The sequence below is a fragment of the Macrobrachium nipponense genome, chromosome 3 (genome assembly GCF_015104395.2).
Source record: "Macrobrachium nipponense isolate FS-2020 chromosome 3, ASM1510439v2, whole genome shotgun sequence".
Classification (NCBI taxonomy): Eukaryota; Metazoa; Arthropoda; class Malacostraca; order Decapoda; family Palaemonidae; genus Macrobrachium; species Macrobrachium nipponense.
The window spans coordinates 31,593,660-31,618,492 of NC_087202.1; the positions used below are offsets into that span (position 1 = coordinate 31,593,660).

At 43.0% G+C, this 24,833-nt stretch overlaps 1 protein-coding gene across 1 annotated transcript in view; it reads left to right on the forward strand.

The window, feature by feature from the left end:
- LOC135221688 (uncharacterized) overlaps positions 1-24,833 on the forward strand; it is a gene marked incomplete in the record, with an annotated part of 360,943 nt that overhangs the window by 203,457 nt on the left and 132,653 nt on the right. The window contains 2 exon segments of the mRNA XM_064259420.1: positions 16,675-17,195; positions 17,198-17,240. Coding sequence (XP_064115490.1) covers positions 16,675-17,195; positions 17,198-17,240 — 564 coding nt within the window.

The following is a 24,833-nucleotide window of genomic DNA, read 5'->3' on the forward strand; positions in this document are numbered from 1 at the left end:
CAAATATTGCACTGATTTAACCACATTTTAAACATGCTAGGCTTTATGAACAATACCTAACTTTCGTGTGGCATTCACTGAAACTTTCATTAGATGTTTCTGAAAAGTTAGATATGAGTCAAAAGTTACACCTAGAATAGTTAAAGCTTCAGACTCATTCAGCAAAGTTCCATCCACATGAAGGGGAGGATAAGGTGGGAAATCTGTATGAGATCTACTAATCAATAGTGTTTTCTTTTTACTGAACCTCATACCCCACTGACTACACCATTCCCTGTTAGGGCACAAGGCATCACTAGAGAAGTTGATTCTGAGTGCTAGGCTGAGATTGAGGCCAATTCTTTCCTTTCTCAAGAGGCACTTGAATTGGGAAGTTCAGCCAGAACCATTCAAAATTCAGATCTCAAGGGAGTTAGAGGACCCTCTGAGATGGTGGAACCATCAACCTTGACTTTTGCAAGTTGCAGAGCCCAGACCCCACATATTCTGATGGGCATCAGAAAGTTGAGGAGCGGTTGCAGCTGACAGGCATTTAGCTGAAGTTTGTTCCACAGAGGAACGAGAACTCCATGTTATTCAGTTAGAGATGGCAGTGTGGAAGGTCCTGCTAGCATTATAGGGGCAAAAAGGTAGCACTCTTTTTAGATAATTCAACAGTGCTGGCATAGCTTAGCAAACAAAAGAAGTGCAAAGTCCAGCTTTCTTCTGTCTCAAACTGCATTTTCACTTGGTCAGAGGAAAGGAAAATCCTTCTTTTACCCTAGTTTGCAACAGGAAAATTGAACATTGTCGCAGACCAAAAGAGCAGGACGGACGAGATTCTGTCTTGCAAATGGGCCTTGCCTCCATAAGTCTGCAAGGACTTGTGGAAGCTATGGGGCATTCCTCTAATGAACCTGTTCACCACCAGGTTCAACAATCGCCTGCCAGTGTACTTCTCTCCCGTTCAGGATCCTCAGGCATGGGCAGTTGACACAATGCTTTTAGACTGGTCTTATCTAGACTTCTATGCTTTTCTCCCCTGTGCTATGATACAAAGAGTACTAGCAAAATTCAGTATAGCTGTGAATATATTCACGACTTCTGTAACCCCTTGGTAGTCACCAAGAGAATGGTTCGCAGATCACCTACCTCTGTTAGTAGATAACCCAAGGCTTCTTCTACCAAGAAAAGGTCTTCTCAAACAACCAGGAGGTATGAGGTTTCACCAAAACCTCTCCATACTTCAGCTAACCACTTGGAGAGACTCTACTGTCTCTTGCCATCAGAGGGTTTTTCAAAGGAATGCAGTTTATCCTTAACTCCAGAAGGGAGTCGATTAATGCACTGTATCAAAGACAGTGGGTAATATATAGGGCTTAGTGCTCTGCTAAAAGGAAGGCTTTCGTGCTACAACAGACATTTTTCAGTCCCAACCATTACAGGGTATCAGTTCATGTTAGCTGCTGTATTTAGGTATACTGGCCTAGATACTTTCATCTAACATGGATATTGACCCTCTTGTGATCTGATGACACATAGTGCATCAATAATTTTTTTCCCGTAAGTACACAGATGACGTGCCAGGCACGTCATATAAGTTATTTTAAAAAAAAATTCACAAGAAAAAAAAAGCGTTAATCATAGAAAATGTAGTTGATGCCATTGGTCAACAGATGATGAATCTTGAATCAAATGCAAACCTGATGCTTCTAGCTTACTTAGCTACGAAACAAAGCGTCAACATAAGTAGGTTGGAAAATCTGAAAATTGCTCTCTGTAAAAAATTAGTATTTCTAAGCCTCGTAAAGATGTTCTGATTGCTTTAGGAAATAATTCAATAATTTATCGACACAATAACACTAACCAGAAGCGTATACAGTGGTCCCCCTGTATTCGCAGGGGATGTGTACCAGACCCCCCAAGAAGTCAGAATCCGTGAATAGTTGGAATTCCTGTAAAAATGCTGAAAACAGTCTACGTATTTTGTTTGTTAAAACTCAAGAAAAACCCACTAAAATTGTGTATACTTGGTTTTTTTTAATAGTTTTATCACAAAAAGTGCATTTTATGATGAAATAGTTTTATCACAAAAAGTGCATTTTATGATGAAATTGATAAAAAAAAAACAGGAATTTCTGGATATTTTTCATAGAAAAATACCCCGAATAGGCGAATTTTCCGCAAGTAATTTGGGGGAATGTTCCCAAAAGAAATCCGCAAATCTGGAGAACGCGAATACTGGGGGTCCACTGTATCAGTTATAATTTGGATGTACTGAATTGTACCAAAAAACTTTTCCATGCTCTTGTTCTTTTCGGCCTGGGGGAAAAGTGTACTTTACACCCTTATATTTTCTGCCTGTGCACAAGAGGGTTAAGGAGGCCATCCACTCCTTCCAAATTGATATTCTCAAGTCTCCAAATTGACCCCTGGGCTGGAATTTGGATGTGGTGCTTAAATATTTAGGCATGATCCTATTGAGCCCTTGAACACAACCTCCCTTAAGGATTTGAAAGAGAAGACTGTTTTTATTAGCCTTGGCTTTACTATGCAAGGAACAGTCCTTTCTGTTCTACGCCTTTTCAGGGCCAAGAAATGGGTGGGGGAATAGATGGTTCAAACTAATCAGTTCTATTAATTTTTTGCTTTTCACTCACTATCGTCCTCTAACCTGACAGGAAATACAGCTATCATAATAGAGAGAAAAGTATATAAAAAATGAATTTTATTATAAAAATTTCCATACTGCTACGGGGAAGAGATGTGGATGTGTGTGTGTGCTGTTAGATAATACCCAAAACTGTTCCCCTGGTAGAAGGGTTCAAAACAATGGTTTGCTATGAAGACACTTGAGATTTCATATATTGATGATAATGCATTGAAGAAATGGGTATTAGGGACTTTATGTTCAAGAGCTTTCACATTATTTGAATATGAAAATCAGTTGCAAAAGAAATATTTGTTTTTTCATGTCAGCTAAGCCACCTTTGTATATAAACAATACAGTTAAGAAAGCTTGGAAAATATTGTAATTGCACAAAGAAAAAAAAGTACATGGAACACAGAAAAGAAAGTTGTGCTAAAACTGCTGTTGCATAATTGGGTTGGAGAAACAACTCAAGAATGAAAACCATGAATTCATGTTCAATTACAACACTATCAGGAGTGATGTATGCAAGAATAAGATTCAGATAGAGATAAAACAAAAATATTTTGAAAAGGGGGAGTACGTATCAAGTTTTTTATGGGCAAAACATCTGTGTGAATATAGAAAAGTTAAGAATAAATGATTGGAATAATACTCTTGCAGTTATTGTTAGGATGGAAATCACTGAGAGACCAGTAATTGTAATACATATTCAAAAGCAATATGTACCATAAAAAATGCTAGATTGTGTAAAGAGAATTAAGCACATAGTACTACCCATAATATTAGGGAACATACTTTAGAAGTGTAGACAAGATTAGTATGAGAATATATTTGTTCCTACACAATATACAAACCATCGGCCTTTTACATTAGGAATTACTTTCGGCAAAGCTGGAAAGCAGCTGCTAAACAAGATGGTTTGGCAGTAACTACCATCCTGTAGACAGAATACTTATCGGCCTGGATGTGAAAATTCCAGTTTGCTTTTGGCCATCAAGTGATGCAGACATATTTTCAGAGCTCTTTGCCTGACTTGTTAAGTTCTTTTTTTCCGGTGGGATCTTTTTATGTTGTTTTTGTGATATTTTGTATGTTCGGTATATATTAATACTCAAACCCACGATTTGTGATAGCCTTGCTTAGGCCGTCATCTTCCAGCGTATGTCTTGGGGTCATGGCTTCCCTATCATTGGGCCTCACAACCTCCGCTTGTACAAGGGCTTGATTATATCCCTATTCTCACTTGTGCTAAGTGTTGCTCTTCACAATTTGCGCTACAGACAAGTTTTTGGAAGGAAACTTCGGAGGAGGGTTGCTGAGCGTCAACAGAAATTTTTTGCTTCTGACGGCGCCCTTGGTAGCTGTCCCTTCAACATCGTTTCTCTCTCCTGGTAAGCTTTCTCTTCTTGCTCTCTCTCCAGGATAGCTCTTTCCTTTCCCCTCTTCACTCACTTGATGGGCGAAGATGGGGTTGGAGGGAGCAGTCATGTGACCTCTTCTCAGGGGCCTCTTGTTTGGTAGGGCAGTGCCATTTGGAGCAGGAGTCTCCCTTTATTAATTATCTTTGCTCTTTTCTTGAGGTTGACAGTGAGTATTGTAGGACACAGTAGTAGAGGGCTGGATATCTAACTGTGTTGGATAATCATCCTTTGGGAGTTTCCCTGTGGCCCTCCTGTTTGCTGTGGCATTGCCTTTGGGCTTTGTGAGATGGTTGGAAACTGTGGTGTGGTCCCGTCTTCTGCTGTGCCTCCCTGTTTTGATTGGTCCTGTTGCCATGGTGACCAGTCACTGGGCAGGTCCTGCTGTGCTTCCTGCCCCAGCTGTCTTGATTGCTTTTGTTGATGTTACTATTAATCCTGTAACTCTTGCCAACTGGGCCACTGCTATAGGTTCTCCTGCCTTAACGCCCCTGGTTGCTCCTATTACTACACCTGGTGTTCCTGTCTCCTGTACTGCTTTTGTTGTGCTCCTGCCTGAGCTACCCCGGCAGTTCCTTTTTCATAACCACCATCCCATAGAAGATGCCAGAAGGGAGTTTGAAGAAGCCCTGTAAAATGCAGTTGTCTTCTTCAGGTTGTCTTGACTTTGTCAGCCGCTGCCTTCTGCCTTCTCCCCTTCTTCTTCTGAGGCTTTGCCCGAAGAGGAGAAAGGAGAAAGGCCCCCCGCCCCCTACTCATTGTCGGATGAGGAGGGCTGGGGTTGGCGGTCAGGCAACTGTTCATAGGGCAATTATCCTCAGTGCGAGATGAGTCTTCTGCTAATCATTTTTGCTCTTTTCTTTAGGGTGACAGTGAGCATTGTAGGTGCAGCAGTAGATGGCTGGATTGTCATTGCTGGTTTTCCTTTCCTTTAGAATTTTAAACTTTGGCTCTCCTGCATACTGTGGCACTGCCTTGTACCTGTAGTCTATCTACTCCTGTTGTGCCTCCTGCCCCAACGACCCTAATTGCTCCTGTTGCTGTTACTGACATCCCTGTAGTTATTGTCAACCGGGCTGCTCCTGTATGTTCTCCTGCCGCAGCTGCCCTGGTCAGTCAGAGAGAATTTCAAGAAGTCCTGTGAGAAGAGCAGCTTCTTCAAACTTAACCTCACCTGCATCTTCTGCTGCTTTCTTCACTCCTTCTTCTAAGGCTCATACTGTCGAGGAATAATAAGGCTGCTTCTCTCCCTCTTTGCTCTCCCACTTTTAGGGTGAGAGCCAATTTGAATTCTCTTCTGGAGTCTCGCGTTGGGAGTCTTGAGGAAGCACACGGTCTCCGACTGAGCTGGAGAAGCAGTGAACAGATTCCCTTAAGAAGTCTTACTGGAAGTGAGGCAGGATTCTCTCGTTGGCTCTTCCCACTCATAGGGTGGGACCCAATTTGCATTCTCCGCTGTAGTCTCGTGTTTCAGGAGTCTCAAGGGCATGACCTCTTCAGGCCACACTCTCAGTCCCAGTTTTAGTAGTCTGCATCTAAGACTGATGTTCTACCTGTCCCTTCTTGTTTTTAGGAAGCCAAGAAGAGACCACTCCTGATGATCAATCTTACGAGATTTGGTTATTTTGCCAGGGGCTCGAAATCCTTGGAATTGTGAGCGCTAGACTGGCGAGTTTTTTTGAGTGCTAGGGATTCTGCAGAATCTCTTGCGTTTTCCAAACCAGTGCCAGAGGGTTCACTCTTCCCGCTGGTTTAGGCACAGAATGAGAGTAGGTACCGAAACTTATCAGGTGTTTTGGCACCACCTGCCAACTCTACTTGCTCAGGTCCCATCCATCATCTCTTGGATCTAGGGTCCGAACATTCAGGATAGCAGACATAGAATTCCCCTTTAAGCTTTCTTAAGGGGCTTCAGCCTCGAAAGAAACTAGAGTATTTAAGGAGGAAAGCGATTGATCTTAGCAGACGAGTCTCATATTTGCTTGATTTGCATCCCAAGCCAGTACTCTGGTAGCGTTTGGGCCATCAGCTGGATTAAGTTTGACTCACTTGTCTTGGCGTAGCTTACTTGCATAGCCAGGCCCCTAGTTGCTTTTGCTCAATCAGCTCGGCTGGCTCAGTTTGTTTGCTGCCTAATGGATCAACCGAATCAAGTGCTTGGCTCTGTTTAAGTGAACTTTCCGCTCTACTCAGGTTGGTGCTTTGTCATGGCATAAGCACCCTCCTTCCCATACTGGTGACGGCCCACGGCTACCCCTCTCACTGGTTCTTCTAGCAGGACAGATAGAAATGCCCTTTCTCCTTAACTCTTCTCTTGTCCCTCTTATGGAGGAGTTATGGAGTTCCATCTGACAACGTCTGAGAGAGAGAGAGAGAGAGAGAGAGAGAGAGAGAGAGAGAGAGAGAGAGAGAGAGAGAGAGAGAGAGAGAGAGAGAGAGAGGGTGTAATTGCTGTATGGATAATTAATGACTGAATTGGCTGTTGATGGGTTCTGGGTTGTCTGCTGGTGCTGTTGGAGTTTAGAGTTCTGTGTTTTGAGTTAGTTTTTAGTTTGTTTTCAGTCAGTCTTTGGTGAGAGCTGGTGATAGACAGTAGTGTCAGCAGCAGTCTAGTGAAGGCATTGAAATTCATCTAAGTTGTGTGTTGTTGATTTGTTGTTGGTTGTTATTAGGTTTGATGTTAATTGATTTGGAGCTGTTGTGGTTTCTTGGTGTGGTTGTGAGTTGTTGAGGGTTGTTGTTAGTGAGCTGTTGTGATCCCTTGGTGTTGTTAGTGGGTGTGTTGTTGTTTTTGTGTTGGTGGTGGTTGTGCAGTGGTCCTTTGTTGCGGTTGTGTTCCTTGATAGTTGTTGTGTTGTTGAGTTGTTGGGTTGTGGTCCTTGGGTGTTGTGTTGTTGGGTTGTGGGTTGTGGTTCTTGATATTTCTCTTGTGGCTGGTGGTGTCTCAGTGACCTTGACTAGTGGACAGTACAGCTCCTCGCCCTGAGTGTCTCAAGAAGTGGTTGGTAAGTACATGTGTTTTGAGTGTTTTTTGTTTTTGTGTAGGTATAGGTCAATTGTCCTGCGTGTATTCGGTAGTGTAAAGAGGAAAGTGTGACTGAAGGTGAGTTTGGTAGCTGGATTGATTAGGTTTATGTGGGGGAGATTTTGCCCGCTTGTATTTTAAGCTTGTGATCCTGCCACATTATTTTTTGGCGCCCAAACAGGGACTGTTGGTGCGGCAGCTGCATGACGATTGGGGTAGTGAGTTGTGTGATTTGTAGAGAAAGTGAGGATGGAAGGGTTGAAGGAGATAGAGAGGCTGAAGGAGGAGTTATGGTTGGCGAGGGAAGCTAAGGAAAGATTGGAAATGGAGAATGAGAGGTTAAGGGTAGAGTGTGAGGAGTGAGAGTGAGCAGGAAGTACAAGAGGCTGTGCATATGAGAGAGGTACCCCGATGTACACAATACAAGGAATATGGTAGTAGGGACATAGGGGACTTTTTTAAGGAATATGAGAAGTAATGTAAGGCTAAGTATGGGGATAACAAGAGAGTCTGGGCAAGAGAGTTAGGTAGCTTTTTGACAGGATTTTTGTTGAGTATGGGGTAATGATGAGTGTAGGGATTGTGCCGTACGAGTGTGAAAGCCAGGATTGTAGAACAGGCAAAGAGGATAAAGAGTAGCGTTAGATATAGGACAAAGCATGATTTTGAAGAGGCAAGAATGAATGTTGGTGAGTCATTGTCAATGTATGTCTGTAAGTTAGAAACATTAGCCAGGAAAAAGTTTGGTGACGAAGGGATAAATGAGTGTAAGGAGTTAGTGTGGAAGTTGTTGGCGACTGTACCAGAGAGTGTATATGAGTTTATAAATCTGAAACTTAAGGAGAAAATGTGATGGACGAATGAAAGGTTGACATGGAATGACATTTTGGAAATAGTAGAAGATTACGAGTTAGATAGGTGGTATGAAAGAGCGTAGGAGTGTTAGTGTTAGGAATGAAGTAGCTGAGGTTGTACCAGGGTTTAAAAGCTATAGAGAGGCAGTTTTGGAAGGGCTGAGGCGAATGGCAGAGCGAGTGGTAGATAGGAGTGTTAGGGCAAGTAACGTGAGTGTAGTTAGCCCTAAAAGAGATAGGAGTGCGAGTGTTGGAAGAGTAGGGTCAGTTAGTTGTGAGCAAGAGCAGCAGTGTTATAGATGTGGTAAACCAGGACACTGGAAGAATGAATGTCGATGGGCGTTAGGAGTGTGCTTCGGGTGTGGGCAAACAGGGCATTTAGTGAGCGAGTGTAAGAAAGATAGGGATATTAAATGTTATAGGTCTGGACAGGTAGGGCACACAGCTAGTGGATGTCGGGGTACCCATATGAACGTGGTTTGCGGCAACTGTGGGAAGAACGGGCATTATGCTATGATGTGTAAAGAACAGCATGCAAAATGTGTTGAATGTGGAATGGAAGGTCATGTGGCGAGTGTGTGTAGGCGAAAGAGGATGAGACAGGTTGGGAATTTGGGAAACTAAGTGAAAAGGGGATTCAGTTGGGAGGGTCCTCTAGTAAGTGGCAGTATGTTCGGGAGAATGCGATGAGTGAGTGGTTGAGGGTGAATAAATGTGAGCCAAGTGTCAGTGAGCAAATGGGTCTGGAAGATCGGCAGTTAGTGTTAGTTGAGTATGGAAGAAAGCGGAAGAAGGGAATGAAAGGGAGAAACGTGAGCTGCATGATAGAGGGGTTAGTGTTATGGTAAAAATGGTGGATAAGGCATGTAATACGGATGACTTTGAGGGGAGGTATAATACGTATAGCGTGTGTGGGTTTGAATTGTCTGGGTTTAATGAAGTTTTACCAGGAAGGGAATCGGGTGGTAAGGATGTAGTTGGCAGTATGATTGAGTCTCTTCAGGAGTTTGGCAGAAGTGTAAATGAGGTAAGTGATTTGGTGGCAGAGTTACGAGAGATATTCGGACAAGAGTTAGAAGGGGTAGATGAGATAGTGAATGGGATTTGGGAGGATGGTAGTGAGAGAGATGGTAATGGTAGTCTGACTGGAAATGGTCTGGGAGAAGTTGATGGCGGTGTAACTGAGAGTGTGTATGAGGACCCTCAAACAAGATCGAGCATCCGTGGGTGTTGCGGAAGGTTATTTAGTGTATGTGTTGTGAGTGTAAGGAGACGTTGTCAAATGTAACAAGGGAGGAAATATGGAGGAGTTATGGAGTTCCATATGACAACGTCTGTGTGTGAGAGAGAGAGAGAGAGACGGTGTAATTGCTGTATGGATAGTTAACGACTGAATTGGCTGTTGGTGGGTTCTGGGTCGTCTGCTGGTGCTGTTGTAGTTTAGAGTTCTGTGTTTTGAGTTAGTTTTTAGTCGGTTTTCAGTCAGTCTTTGGTAAGAGCTGGTGATAGACAGTCTAGTGAAGGCATTGAAATTCATCTAAGTTGTGTGTTGTTGATTTGTTGTTGGTTGTTATTAGGTTTGATGTTAATTGATTTGGAGCTGTTGTGCCTGTGTTGGTAGATATGTTGTGCTTGTGAGTTTCTGTTGAGTTGTATGTGAGTTGTTGTGGTTGAGGGTTATTGTTGTTGTTGGGGGCTGTTGTGGTTTCTTGGTGTGGTTGTGAGTTGTTGAGGGTTGTTGTTAGTGAGCTGTTGTTATCCCTTGGTGTTGTTAGTGGGTGTGTGTTGCCTTTTTTGTGTTGTTGTTTTTGTTGGTGGTGGTTGTGCAGTGGTCTTTTGTTGTGGTTGTGTTCCTTGTTTGTTGTTGAGTTATGGGGTTGTGGTCCTTGGGTGTTGTTGTTGTGTTGTTGGGTTGTGGGTTGTGGTTCTTTGTTTTTCTCTTGTGGCTGGTGGTGTCTCAGTGACCTTGACTAGTGGACAGCACAGCTCCTCGCCCTGAGTGTCTCAAGGAGTGGTTGGTAATACATGTGTTTTGAGTGTTTTTTGTTTTTGTGTAGGTATAGGTCAATTGTCCCGCCACACTCTCAGGTGTTCCAAGACAGACAGACAGAGAATTCTGATGAGTTTTTCTCTTTTGGAATTCAGCTACAATGGTTGGTATCTCATGATCAATCCTTGGATCATCTTGTCATGCACTCAAATAGTTGAGGAAAGTTTCATTGGGTCCCGTCGAATCTTCCTTCAAGGAAAATCAGGAGTTTCACACCTCAGAAAAACTTGTGGGTTTTTCTTGGGAAACGATCATATATACCCTCAGTTTTTATTTAGCAGAGATCTTTGCGTCGATTCGTTAGCTCATTGATCTTGGGAATAGGACTGCCACTTTCCTTGTGAATAACCTTCACTGCTTGAGGCCCTTGCTCTTCCAGGAGAGACAAGGGTTTTTGTAGGGTGCTGCATTCCTTGCTTGTGAGGGCGTTATCGAACAGATGAGTAGTGTTTTTGGACAAGGAATTTATTCAGTTTTGAGATGCCCAATCAAGCTCTCTTCCCCTTTGCTGCTGCAACAGGAGCGATTATTCTTTACCTCAGAGAAGTCCAGTGTCAACTGCAGATTGTCTTGTTTCTGCCTCGCCCGGTCTCAGGTCTCACGCGCCACGAAAGGTATCCCCTTTCGCAACAAGATACAGCAAGCCTGGAGGACACCGCTACATTTTCCCTCCAGGCAGTCCCCTATGAGATTTCTGCCCTATGTAGCACCAGTCAGCAACCTGTTGCCAATTCTAGTGCTAAAAAAAAGGATGTTGTCCTAATTCGGATCCCCAGTTTTGTAAGTCCCAAAGTCGTCTCGACCCTGAGGAACGGACCTTATTTGGTTCTGGCCCTCCCTCTTAGAGAGTGGTGGATAACGCGGTAGTCAAGGAATGTGCTAAGGTGTCTGCCTTGTCCTCCTGGCAAGGCCTAAAAAGTCTCAGGCTTCGAAGGACGATCGTGAAATAGCCAGCCTTCTTCTATCTTCTCTGAGAGTGCACATACCTGTTTCTCTTTCCACCTTCTTTCCAGTCAGGAAGAAGGCAGAAGGAAGGATAGAAAAGAACACTCATATCTGGCGTTCTCCTACTGGTGGTACTTGAAAGAAGAGTTGTCTGTCAAGTCTCTGGACTTGATTTTGACATAGCCGAGACCTGGTAGTAGGTATCCTTCAGAAGAAGTCTTGGCTGTTTTCCATCAAACTTCCGCCTCTCCTGTGTTCCCATCTCAGGGGCAGCCAATTCAGCTAAGAGCTAGTCATCTTCAGTGTCCTGTTGTTACCGTAGAAGCCTCCCTTCAGCAAAGATTTGCCTTCACTCTCTTCATAGAGTATGGAGGTCTGTTTCCAGTCCTTAATCCTTTTCCTCTCTCGAATGATGAGGAAGGAATTATGTTGGTGCTCGATCAATAGGAACCTTTGAATATGCTTATGTATAAACTGCTCGTGATGTGCGTCTGTTATTATATGCACTGACTGAGTAATAGTCACATATCTGTAGGACCATTGTCTTCAAGTGTGTGACCGAGACAATAGGTACCTTCTCATCAACATCCTGAAACTGAAGGCACCCTTTCGGGCCTTCTGGGAGTTTTAGGATTTGATTTTGAAGCACCCAGTTGTGTTATTAATCAGCACCACAGTAGTGGCATTTATCACCAAACAAGAGTTTAATTTCCCTCCTGTTTTTGTTAACATGCAGGTGCCAGAGTGTAACTGTAGTGCGCTCGATAGCTCAATTAGCCAAACAGATTTCTGGATGCAATGTAGTACTGGCAGGCAACTCAGCCTCTGGATCCAAGTGATGGGCAGAATGCTGCTTACCTCACTGAGAGATTGTTTGTCTTAATATTGTTTCTCCTCAATTGAGGGTTAACTACTAATGAGAAACCTCTCTTTCTTGCCATAACAGAGACCCAAGGTCTCTGGGCAGCATTTGACTCTCGGTTAGGTTTCCTGTCTCGTGCTCCGCACACACCCTTCCAATAATCATCAGATAGAGATATGTCTCAGAAGACTCACTATCATCATTCTGTTTACCACCCTGTAAAACAGAATTCTGTAGGTCTTTTGCTCCATCTCACCTACCCATGTCCCACTGCGAGCAATCAGAATTGACTTTTTCTGACAAACTTGCCAGTTTTTGTTTTCTCCATACAATTTTTTTCTAATTTGTAAGGTGTTCAACAAACATTGTTCATCCCGAATTGAAAATAAATAACAGAAGACTTTACCTGTCACCTGACCTGCCAACATCTACTTCTAAGGTAATGAGAGGAGTTCCCCTGTGACCCTACCTTCAGTGTCAGTAACACAAGAACAGTTCTTCAGGCAGTACAATCCCTGAGTCTTCACGGCTAGAAGACTATCCCACTTTCCTTGCAAGCATAGGCTTTCTCGCCAAGCAGCAACAGAAATAGCTAGATAACTCTTTCAGTCCTTTGTAACATTCCAGGGATTGGAGCCATCTTTGCCGGTTGGTGTCATGAACAGGACTTTTTCTCAGGTCAGAGGCACGAGAGTTACCTCTCCGATCCAGTTGTGGAAGATTTGGATCCTCATTTGGCCTAGTTGTTCACATGGAAGTAGTATTGTTTCTCATCAGTCGAGATTAAACTACTGATGAGAAACTTCTCTCTGTCTTTCCATCACAGGGACCCCAGGTTTCTAGGTGGCATTTGCCTCTTGTTTAGGGCACACGTGGTTGCAAGAATCATCAGACAGATATTTGTCTCATAAGACATCTCATCTCACTCAGGCATTGGCAAAGAGGATAGGCAATTTGCATGGACCATGTTTAATGTCACCCTTCAAAAGGCAGGTATCAATGTCTCAACCTTGGCTCAGATGTTGTAGTAAACTTCGAATCATCTAGCATCTATTGCCAGGTTTGAATACTTCATGATCCCCTGCTCCTTGGACTTTGTGATCAATGATCGAGATCAATCATTATTACTTTGTCCTGTTGGCGTGTTGCTGTACTTTCGAAAAAGACTCTACATCCTAGAAAATATTTCAATAACTTTTCACTAGTACTAACTCGCCAAGGAAGAAGTCTCTAAGGCCATGTCTTTATCCTGGTTTTGTGAGATTATGAGACGATTGGGAGGTGCAGCTGGCGACAATGTCACCCATATGCCTCACCTGAGAGCTCTCGGAATCAGTGGCTTAGTCCATCCCTTGCATTCTGGAGGAATCTGGAGTGTCTAGATACAGTAATGTGGTCTCATTGGAACACATTCATGTATTCTTATCTTTAGGTATTGCCCACAAGTCCTTGGAACCTCTTTTGCTTGGATGTGTGGTGGCTGCTCAACAAGTGTTTCACCCAGCTCCCTTAACAGGACAGATAGCATCTCGCCAAAGGGGTGGTTCTGGAAGTGAGAACCATTACAAATGACTGGTTTCTCCTCCTCCTCCCACTTCCCCCTACTTCTCTTCCTTAGGGCAAAGAATAGGAATTGAACCTACGCTTGCTGGAACTGGCATCTGTTGCGGCGTTTACACGTTGAATACCCATTCTATTTTCTTTATTGACTGATGGAAGCAATCCCTCTCCTTCCTCTAGTAAGGGGAGGAAGGAGGACTGGCATTAAGAAAAACATTTTCGAGGTCTTTGCCTTACTGCCTCCAACTATTAAGATTCTTCCTAGACTTTTTGTATGAGTTATGATTTCTCACTCATTAGAAAAGGTCCAGAAGTCTGACATTTGATCTTGCAATTCCAATACGCCTGTCAGTGTCAGAGGATGGGTACTCTTCCTAGCTCTTTCAACCAGGAGTATCCCAGGTGTGAAGAACTCCAGTCAGTTCAGACTCACACAGATTACTCCCTCCAATTAGTGAGTCTTCCTAATGTAAAGGATCGAGGGTTTGTATATTGTGTAGGAACAAATGACAATTTTTCAGGGTAAATTTTTTTTTTCTAACCAAACAAACCTGTGATCCTTTACACATTAGGCCCACCTCATGCCACCCCTCAATCTGAAACCTGGGCTGAAAGGCAAATTGGAATGCTTACATCCGGGCAGGCTGGTATTCCTGCCTATCAGATGGTAGTAACTGCCCAACCACCTTGTTCAAGAGTTTACCGGCTGTTCGCCAGCTTTGCCGAAAGTAATTCCTAATGTAAAGGACTTCAGGTTTGTATAGTTAGGAAAAATACAATTTACTTTTAAAACTTTTTATTTTTTCCATGAAGTATTAAGAGAAAACTGCAGGCTACTGTTGCTTGCAAAAGTAAAGGTGAATTGCTAAGAGCATTCGGTAATTATGTCCTATTATTTGCAAAAGATATGTAAGTTTTAATGATAGGAATTTTCAATTACTGAAAGTTTTGTTTTTGTATTGTGCTAGGAATACTCTCTTAGTCCCTGTGTCTTCAAATGGAATTTGTGATAAATAGGATGAAGCACACTATTGTATATTTGGCCTTTAATCTTTAATGGATGAATTGATAATTGGGAGTAGTAATAACTGGTTTGGGGTGGTGGATGGATTGTTCCTGTATATAAACAACATTACGTGCCATTGATTTGCAAAGAATCAGGCGGGAAAGAGGTGTCAATAATTTTATAGCCTATAAAGTCACTAATGGCAACTTTTACACTGGCTAAAATCACAAATCTGGGCGTCTCAGGACCTCCATTCTGCTTGTGACATGAAGTGGGAATGTATTGCGTCTCGCACGTGACGTCTTTTTGTAAATTTGCTTGTAAATATACCAGATGTTTGCTGTTGGTTTTTGTTCTTGTCTTTTACGATAGTATGTCGCTTGTAATGTAATTTTGGAGAGAAATATTAGAAAAAACATTTAAAAATAAAAAGTTACTGAATATTCGTTCTTAATGAATTTACGTAAATATTTTTCAAAAAAATTTTAAGAATTTGTTAGTGATTTTATTTCTTATCTGTTTTGATATTGTGTGAGCTGTAATTATAATTTTACAAAATAAAATTCAATTATTCATTAGAAAAAACATATATAAGTTGGCAAATTTTACAATTGTCTTGTAAAAGAGGCCTCACAAGGGGTTGTAAATAGTAATTTTCAACTTCTCATGGTAGGTAGCCAAAAATTTTTAGAATTTTTTTTCTTTCACCATGTGCATTTGCATATACTATTCCTCTTTCCATTGACGTGTTCTTTTTTGTAAATTGGTTGACCTCAAAGTTTACCCAGCCTGAGGAGCTGCATATCGATATATTTATCCGTCTGGTAAGGGTCAAGGAGGTAGATTTTTCAAAGAGAAAGACAGAATTTTGTCTTTATTGGAAGCCTACAACTCGACTAAATTCTCTACTTATAGAATATGTAAATCTTCAAAATTATTTCAGGACTTGGTTTACTTGTCTTGACAGGTAAATAGGCTTTGAGAAACCAGGCCATGTATTTAAAAAACAAAGATTTTTTTTACATGTGTTTGGTTGTTGAAAACTTGGTTTTTTGGTTTTTATTATTTATTAAGAAAATAATTTGCAGGCAGAACATTGACTAAGCTATTAACCTTGTGTGATATTTTGTAAGTACGTATTAGGTTTTTCTTAGTCATGAAAAGATATTACCAAAATTTGTAAGGTTTTTTTTAGTCTTTTTATATTTTCCCGTTATAATGAAAATGCAGCGCAGTATAGTCCAGAAGCACAGCACATTTATTTTGAATCACCTAACAATTAAAATTTGGAGGACTGTAATGTTGAGTTTTCAGTTATGGAATTCTGTGCAGTATATCATATTCAGGTTATTTTGCAACTTTAGCCATGCTGTACCCCATATTCTGGTAACTACTTTATTCCGTTGCATGCTGTGCACACTTTTTGATTTTTAAAACTGTGCGTCCTCGACTTACAGCAGGGATCCATTCCAGCTCCTCGCTGTAAGTTAATTTCCCTCATAAGTCGGTTTTTTGCCGTTAATGGTACTTTAACAGCACTCACAGTACCGTAACTCAAGTTATGGTGCTATAACTTGATGTTGCATCTGTTACAGCTATTCTTGTCTTTAGCACCCTCAATGACACGGTGCAGAAACTTGATGTAACATCAAGTTACAGCCCTGTAAAACAGTTAACAGCGCTGAAAAAGCGCTGTAAGATCAAATCGCCAACAGTTGGTAACGCCATATGTCGAGGACGCACTGTATACATAAGTGTATGCTCATCTGCTCAAAAGTTAGTTTCTCTGTTGGTAAGGAGCAGCAGGGAATGTGCTGTAGTGTCTAGTATGGTATTGAAGAAATATACAATATATTTTTGTTAAAGTGTTTATGAACTCTAGGTATTACAACCTTTTCAACTTTTGGACTTTAGGCATAAGAACCTTTTCAACTTTTGGTTATGCTAACATGCTTGTTTGAATATCTTTTTGTGATCAAGTTATTTTCCCCTCAGGAGTTTTGTTCATGCAAATAAATATTAACTTGCATAATCTTTGAATAGCCAGTTGAGTATGTGTTTGAAATTTGAGAATCTAATAATTGTATGTTACATTATAGTTTACCATGTACATCTTAATACACAGCAGTTGAAGCTAATCATAATTTTCATGAAGCATAGTCAGTATTCTTTTAAGAAAGAGTTTGTAGCATTTATAATATTAAATTACAATACAGGAATTTTGACATACAGATATTTTGTTGTAAATGAAATCCATATTCTTGTTCAGTAAGAGAAGTATTTTCATTAAATTTTTTTTCTTTTCTCATTTTTCCACATCAGAATCAGGTGCAGTTAAAGCGCAGGACCTCCCAGCACTTGTGCAAGTCTTGGAAGGCCGATCTCCAAATGTTGATCTTGCTAATCTAGACCCAGAAACTCAGAAATTACTGGAGGGTCTGGATTTATCAGTAAGCTTCTCTGGCATTAGCAATGTGTCATCAGGTGGAAGTTTTTTGAGAGTAGACAGAAGAAGTGGAAAAAGTCGTGCATACAGCATTCTCAAAGGTAGTCATGGTGACATTACAGAAGTATCTGGAGTGTCAACTTCAGGAATTTGGCCCCTTGATTCTAAAGAGAACAAAGAAATTGGTAAAAGTGTTAAGGTAGATCATCTTGCACAAGATTCATCTAAGCAAGGAACAAAGAAAATTCCTCCTGAATTAGCTACTTCAACAAAGATTCCACTTCCTCAATCCACTGCCAGGGTGCCTTCAAAAGCTTGCAGAAGTCTGTTGGTTGAAAAGCCAACTTCATTGTTAGAAACAGATGTACCTACAAGCTGCCAGGCACTTGAAAATTCTATGGTCAAGCCAGAAAAATTGTTCCAGGGAAATCATCAAGTGAAGGTAAAAATTCAAATGATTCTCTCTCTCTCTCTCTCTCTCTCTCTCTCTCTCTCTCTCTCTCTCTCTCTCTCTCTCTCTCTCTCTCTCTCTCTCTCTCTCTCTCTCTCTCTTTCAGTTAATGTAAAATGTTTAAGTAAAACCAGAAGTATATAAATTGGATAATACAGGATACTGTATAGGAAAATTATGACACCTGATAATACTTAACTCAGGAAAAGGGATTCAGTCAAACTACTGTACTACCTAGTTTATATGAGACCTGCACTGAATTCATCTATATCCCACACAAGCTCTACAGCTGTGTCATCTTACAAACATAATTGGGGCAGCAAGACAAATACTAAAGGCAGGAATAGTGATGGACAAAAGCTATTGTATATCTTCACACAAGTAGGTGCGATTGGCATACAGAGTAAAACAAACACTTGGCTAATCTGCTAGGACTGTCTCCGTAATCACCTGTTTCCCACCAGGTGGCAGTGGAATGTTTTTATGCAGATGATGTGAATTGGCGCTAGTATGAATTTTTATGACTTCCAGCTGATTTTGTCATGTACAGCAGGGATTCCCTGGTTATCAGCGGGGATTCCATTCTGATGGCTTGATGAGAAGCAAAATTTGTCGATTACTGAAAATTGTTGCCAATACGTAATCGGGTAATGTTAGGTATGTATAGGTGCTAATAACTGGAAATCTGCTCATTTGGCACTGATTTTTGGATATTTTCGGCACGACAAGCCCCCTAAAACTGGATTGCCAATAACCGAGGCTGATGATAACCAGGTACTGCCTATTGTGCTTATTTTCTGTTTGTTCGTATATGATATGCAAACCTTTGGTTTTTATATTAGGAATTACTTTCGGTGAAGCTGGAAAACGTCTGATAATCTCTTGAACAAGGTGGTTAGGCAGTAACTACCATCCAGTAGGCGGGAATAATCGCCTGCCCCAATGTAAAAATTCCAATTTGCTTTTGGCCACATGGGATGCAGACATGTTTTTGTGAGCTCTTTGTGTGACTGTTGTGAAGTTCATTTTTCCCAGTAGGATCTCCTCTTAATTTTTGTGTACATATAGCATTGTGTATACTTAGTTTGTTTGATATTTAATAATAATATTCAAATCCACAAGTTGTGATAGCATTGCCTAGACAGTCTTCTCCCATGTGTGTCTCTTGAAGTCAGCAGCCAGGTGAGTTTACCAGGAGGAAACTTTGGAGGAAGGTTGCCGAGTGTCATCGGAAAGTTTTTTGCTTCTGATGGCGCCCTTGGTAGCTGCCCCTTCGTCCTCATTTCTCTCCTAGTAATCTCTCCTTATGGCATTCCCTGATCTGGGAGGGTTCTCTCCTTTGCCATTTTCACTTGCTTGTCAGGCAAAGATTGGGGGGGGGGGCAACCTCTTCACGAGGGCCTCCTGCTTCATAGGGCAATTACCCTAGAAGATGGTCTTTTTTTCCCCTGTAAGACTCCTCTGACGAGTCTTGCTACAAGGCCTTTCACCCTTATGTTGTTCCAACATCTGGCGACAGGTGCCAGTAAGGATCGCACAACGAGCAGGAATGTTGAGTAGCTTTTATCACCACATTAAAAAGCTTTTAGTTTCCTTGGCTGAACATTGTTTCTCTGGCCACACTAACCCCCAACCTCATTCCATGTGGTGATCACCTAACTTTAACAGTAGATAAGATTCAATTCGAAATAATGATAATTTTCACTGGCAAATAATTATGTATTCGGATACTTATGTACTATTAATGTGGAAACCCACCCATGTTAGTGGGTTATAATTAAGAATTCTAACAAAAATGTAAACATTCTAGCACCAGCTGGTCGGAACCAGGTGATTACAGAGACAGTCCTAGCAGCTTATCCAAGCATCTTACTTTATTTTGTATGGTTATCACATTTAATGGCATGAATTTATAAGCTAACTTTAATGGTAGGTAAGTATCCAAATAATTGGTTTAATCATGAAAGTTATCATTAGGTGTTTATAAATTCTGCTTTTATTGCAAAGGGCCTGATAGATAAGAATAATAGTTACATGTATTCAAAAGGGTTTGTTCAGGCATACATAGTCTTATAAGCACCTTGATCATCCGAAAAGAAATATAGTAACAATAGTTTATTAATCATTAACCTTTTATATAGTACACTGTAAAGTAAGGGTAAAGGTCCAACACTGATATTAAATTTTTTGTAGTCTAGTAGTCTCATTAAAATTTACTGTTTATTCAAATTTTGTTCAGTGCTAATTTTAGTGACCAAAGTTTGTTATTTGCCTTAGATTATTTGCATTTTACATGTCAATACAGTAATTTTTAATTCATACAGTATCTTTTGTAGCAGGTAGATTGTTATTTTATATGTATTTCCACTTATTCTCTATTGACACAACGGTAATTATACAATCAGTTGTCAGCTTCCTGCTATTTGTTAATGCTTTTTAGTAGTGACAATACAACAAACATTTTTTTTTATATGTTAAGTACCCTTTTTTGCCAATTTCGCAAAGTCTTGTCCATATATATATATAGCAAGTATTTTTATGAATAGGACTTACCTGGCAGTTTTATATATATATAGCTATAGTCTCTATCGGTCCGGCAGATTTTTCAAAACTCGCGGCAACCGCCGAGTGGTAGGTGTTCGGTTAGGTGGTTAACAACCCTTACAGGGTGGTACTTGGAGTCATTCCCATTTTCTATTCCTCAGATCATCTCTGCCGGTTGGACTGACAACATCGTTGCTAGTCCGCCGTCGGGTTTTTCACTCTCTTCCGTGTGTCGCTGTTTTTTCTGTTGATAATTGGTGACGTATTCTGTGGATTGGCTATTGCTTTTGTGGCTTGTTGTTTTGGATTATTCTTTTGATTGTTCTTTGATTTACGATGTCTCAGAAACAGTTTCGAGTGTGTGTGAATGAGGAGTGTAAGGTGAGATTGCCGAAAGCTTCGGTTGATCCTCACACTGTTTGTTTGGGGTGTAGGGGATTTGAATGTGCTTTAGATAAAAGATGTAAGGAATGCGAGGCTTTGGATGAGAAGCAATGGTTGGAAATGAAACGCTATGTGCGTAGATTGGAGTTAGATAAAGTAAGGAGGGCTTCTAAATCTAAATCTAGGTCTGGCAGTGATGCTAGTGTAGACCTTTCTAATCCCTCGACCCCTGTATTAGTAGAACCTGCTCCTGAGGCAGTAGCTCCTGCGCCTGAGACAGGACCTGTAGCTACGTTGGATGACCCTCAGTACGTCAAGATGGTGGCTGAGATGAAGGACCTTAAGGATCAACTTGCAGCCTTGAAGGGAGGTAAGAGTGCAGGTGATATGAGTGATAGTGCTTGTGAAAGTGCAGTGGAGGTGGCGACTGATCGATCCTGTCATGCCCCTAGGTCTAGACCTCTACCAAGCTCCCAGGAGCAAGGGAAAAGGTACGTCGATGACCGCAAGGGGGTGAGAGGAGCTGATCCTCGGTCAGCCGTCGCCTCAAGCAGTCCTGTTGCGTCTTCCCAGGCTGCTTATGACCGCCACGGGAAAGGCGTGTCGGAAGTGGTAGTGTCTTCTCCGAGCCCCTCTCCACGACGCAGATGGCAGTATGAGGAGTCGAGGCTGATCAAGAGGAGTTGGAGGCAACAAGCTGACCAGACTCGTTATCGCTCTCCTCTTTCAAGCAGATGGAGTAGCCCGGAACCGTTCCCTTCAGACGAAGACTGGAACGCCTCGCCTGCGAAAAGGGCGAAACCTAGAGAGGATAATTCTCCGCAGGATGCATGGAGGGAGGAGAGATCTCCTCTCCCTTCGGCTTACGGAGAACTTTCAAGAGAGCCTTCTCCTGCCTCCAGCATAACTCGACACCCGTCTCCTTCTGAACCGCTAGACCCGGCAACGGTAGCGAGATCTTTCATGACTGTCATGCAGGAACAGCTGACTTCGCTAGTGAAAGCTTTTAGCCACCCTCCCCCCAGACGGGCAGACGTAAAGATGACAATCTGCCAGTGAAGAGATCAAGGGAGGAAGCTCCTGCAGAAGGTTCTGCAGTGCGTAAGAAGGAACGGAGTTCCTCTCCCTTTCAGGATTATGTACAGCACCGTTCGCGTGATGTAAGGAGGTTACAGCACTCTTCTCCCACAGAACCTTGTCTCTCTTGACACCGTGAAGTTTCTGGCTCCGTTCAGTCTGCTTCTCCCAACTCTCGACGCCACGATAAGTCAAGCTCTCGTCACCTCGCCTCTCCTTCCTCTAGATGTAAGGAATTTTCTTCCTCTCGCCGAGATGCGGATTTTTTCGTTCAACACTACGACACCTTCAAAGCTCCACACCAGGAAAACTTCAACTCTTGTTCCCGACAGACCTTCGCCAGACAGGACGATGCTAAAGTTGGACGACAGGACACATACAGCGCTCGCTAACAGGATGCATCCAGAGCTGTGCGTCAGGACGCAACCTGCTCTCGGCAGCAGGACGCATCTAGTTCTCGACACCAGGACGCATACAGCCCGCGGCGTCAGGACGCATAGAGCCCGCGGCGTCAGGACGCATGCGTCTCTCGGCGAAAAAACGCACCCAGTGTTCTACGACAGGACGCATCCAGCTCTCGACGGAAGGACGCATCCAGCTCCCGACATCGAGACTCATCTAGCGCTCGATACAAGGACACGGCAAGTGATCGAGCTCAGGATTTACCCGTCTCTCGGCTCCAGGACGCTTTTGCCTCCCAAAATAAGGACGCTTCCTTTTCACGACGCCAGGATACATCCGACAATCGGAAAGTTTCTCCTGACGCAGGTGTGCATCAGGGAGAGTTTAGTGAATGTGCTCACAGCTATTTAGAGCAACAAGGAACTTCCGACTTAGTTCCTTCAACCCAAAGGGATAAGGAGTTAGAAGGAAATCTGGACTTGGAAGAAATTTCGGAAGATGAAGATAAACCTGCTAATGCGGCTGCGGATTATAAGGTTCTCTCTCGCTCCCTCCTTGAGCTGTATGGAGAGGAGTTGAAACCAGCTGCTCCCCATTCTCCCCAGTCGCAGTTTATAAGAAAAAAATCGCAGAAGCAGTCAGCCTTCATCAAGATGAAGCTGTCGATTTCAGCAAAGAAGGCGATGACAAGGATCGAAGGTTGGCTGAAAGAACGAAGGCAAGCAGTGAAGACCCCCTTCTCTTTTCCTCCAGCTAAGCTTGCGTCTAAGGTGGGAATGTGGTACGAAACTGGAGAAGCTCTTGGCCTGGGAATACCTGCCTCCTCCCAGGGGGACTTCTCTGGGATTGTAGATTCTTCCAGGAGACACGCCCTTAATTCCGCTAAGGTGATGTGGTCCATGATGGAACTAGACCACCTCATCAAAGGAATATTTCGGTCTTTCGAAGTATTCAGCTTCTTGGACTGGGCTCTTGGTGCTCTGGCCAGGAAAGCAGAACCCATACAAGCCACAGGAATGGAGGACTTAAACAGTATTATGGCCTGTATGGATAAGGCTCTTAGGGATGGAGCAAACGAGATGGCTTCCCTGTTTACGGCGGGGTTTTTGAAGAAGAGGGCTCTGCTATGCTCCTTCGCGACAAAAGGGGTTACGATCGCACAGAAGGCAGAACTCCTTTACGCCCCTCTCTCGGAACATCTGTTTCCTCAGTCGCTGGTTAGAGATATTACACATTCCCTTACGCAAAAGGCCACTCAAGATCTTCTGACTCACTCCGTAAGGAAGGGTCTACCGGTAGGCTAATCATCTGCAAAGAAGGAGGAGAAGAAGGTTACGCAGCCCTTTCAAGGTAGAGCTCCTACCAGGACGGACTTCAGGGGAAGAAGACAAGAGACAGGCAGTAGAGCGAGCAGGAGAACGTTTAGACCCCGCTTTAGGAAGTGAAACACAAGTACTCCAGACAGCAGTAGGAGCAAGGCTGTCATACTTTTGGCAGGCCTGGAAAAAAAGGGGGGCGTACGCCTGGTCCCTCTTAGTCATCAGGGAGGGTTACAAGATCCCTTTCTTGAAAAAGCCACCACTTTCGAGAACCCCAAGAGCCTTGGTGGCTCAATACTGGAACGCTGTGAAACAAGAGGCGCTCCTAGATCTAGTAGACCAGATACTGGAAAAGGGAGCCATAGAACCTGTACTGGAACTAGAATCCCCAGGGTTCTACAATCGACTGTTTCTAGTACCCAAGACCTCGGGTGGATGGAGACCCGTTCTAGATGGCAGCGCACTGAACGTCTTTGTAGAGAAGACCAAGTTTACTATGGAGACGACTCAGTCGGTGCTGGCAGCAGTCCGTCCAGGGGACTGGATAGTGTCTCTCGACTTACAAGACGCCTACTTTCATATCCCCATCCACCCGACTTCAAGGAAATTCCTAAGGTTCGTAGTTCAGAACAGGTGCTTCCAGTTCAGAGCCCTTTGTTTCGGCCTCAGCACGGCTCCTCAAGTCTTCACCAGAGTAATGTCAAACGTGGCTGGATGGCTTCATCAAGAAGGGATAAGAGTATCCCTATCTGGACGACTGGTTGATAAGGTCGCAATCAAAGAGCAAGTGCCTGGAGGACTTGCACAAGACGTTTCTGATGACCCAGGAACTGGGTCTGATCATCAATAAGGAAAAGTCCCAGATCGAGCCAAGTCAGACGATTCTTTATTTGGGGATAGTTCTGGACTCAGTTCTTGTTCGGGCTTTTCCCTCCCAAGAGAGGCAAAACAAGTGCCTCGAGAAAGTGCAACTATTCCTGGGGAGAGAGAAGTGCTTGGTGAGGGATTGGATGAGTTTGCTGGGCACCCTCTCCTCGCTCGAGCAATTTGTATCCCTCGGAAGGTTGCATCTCAGACCTCTGCAACACTTCCTTTCAAGAGTCTGGGACAGGAAGAATCAGGAGGACTCCTTTTCCTTTCCCATTCCAGCAGACATCAAAGAACATCTGAGTTGGTGGCTGGATCCTGCAAAGTTGGGGGAAGGAATCTCCCTGTACAAGAAGAACCCAGACGTAGTGTTGTTCTCAGACGCTTCGGAGTCAGGTTGGGGAGCAACACTGGGGAGCAGGGAAGTCTCGAGCTCTTGGAAAGCTCAACAGAAAGAATGGCACATCAACAGGAAAGAGTTGATGGCCGTTCTATTAGGGTTGAAAGCCTTCAGAGATGCTGTCTCGGGGGGAGTAGTGGAGGTCAACTCGGACAACACCACGGCCCTGGCTTACAATAAAAAGCAAGGAGGAACTCATTCTCTGTCCCTGTACGAGACAGCAAGAGAACTCCTTCTGTGGGCAAAGGAGAATGGAGTAAATCTTTTAACAAGATTTGTGCAGGGACAGAAGAATGTAAGAACAGACATGCTCAGCAGGAAAGGGCAAGTTTTTCCCACAGAATGGACCCTCAATCTTAAAGTTTGCCAGGAGCTGTGGAAATTATGGGGGATGCCTTCGATAGATCTCTTCGCCTCCAACCTGAACAAGAGAATCCCCAACTACTGCTCCCTGGTCCCGGACAGGGAAGCAATAGCAGTAGACGCCTTCTTGATGGACTGGACGGGGATGGACACTTATGCGTTCCCTCCGTTCAAGATCATCAACCTTGTCATCAAGAAGTTCGCTCTTCTCGAGACAGGGAGAATGAC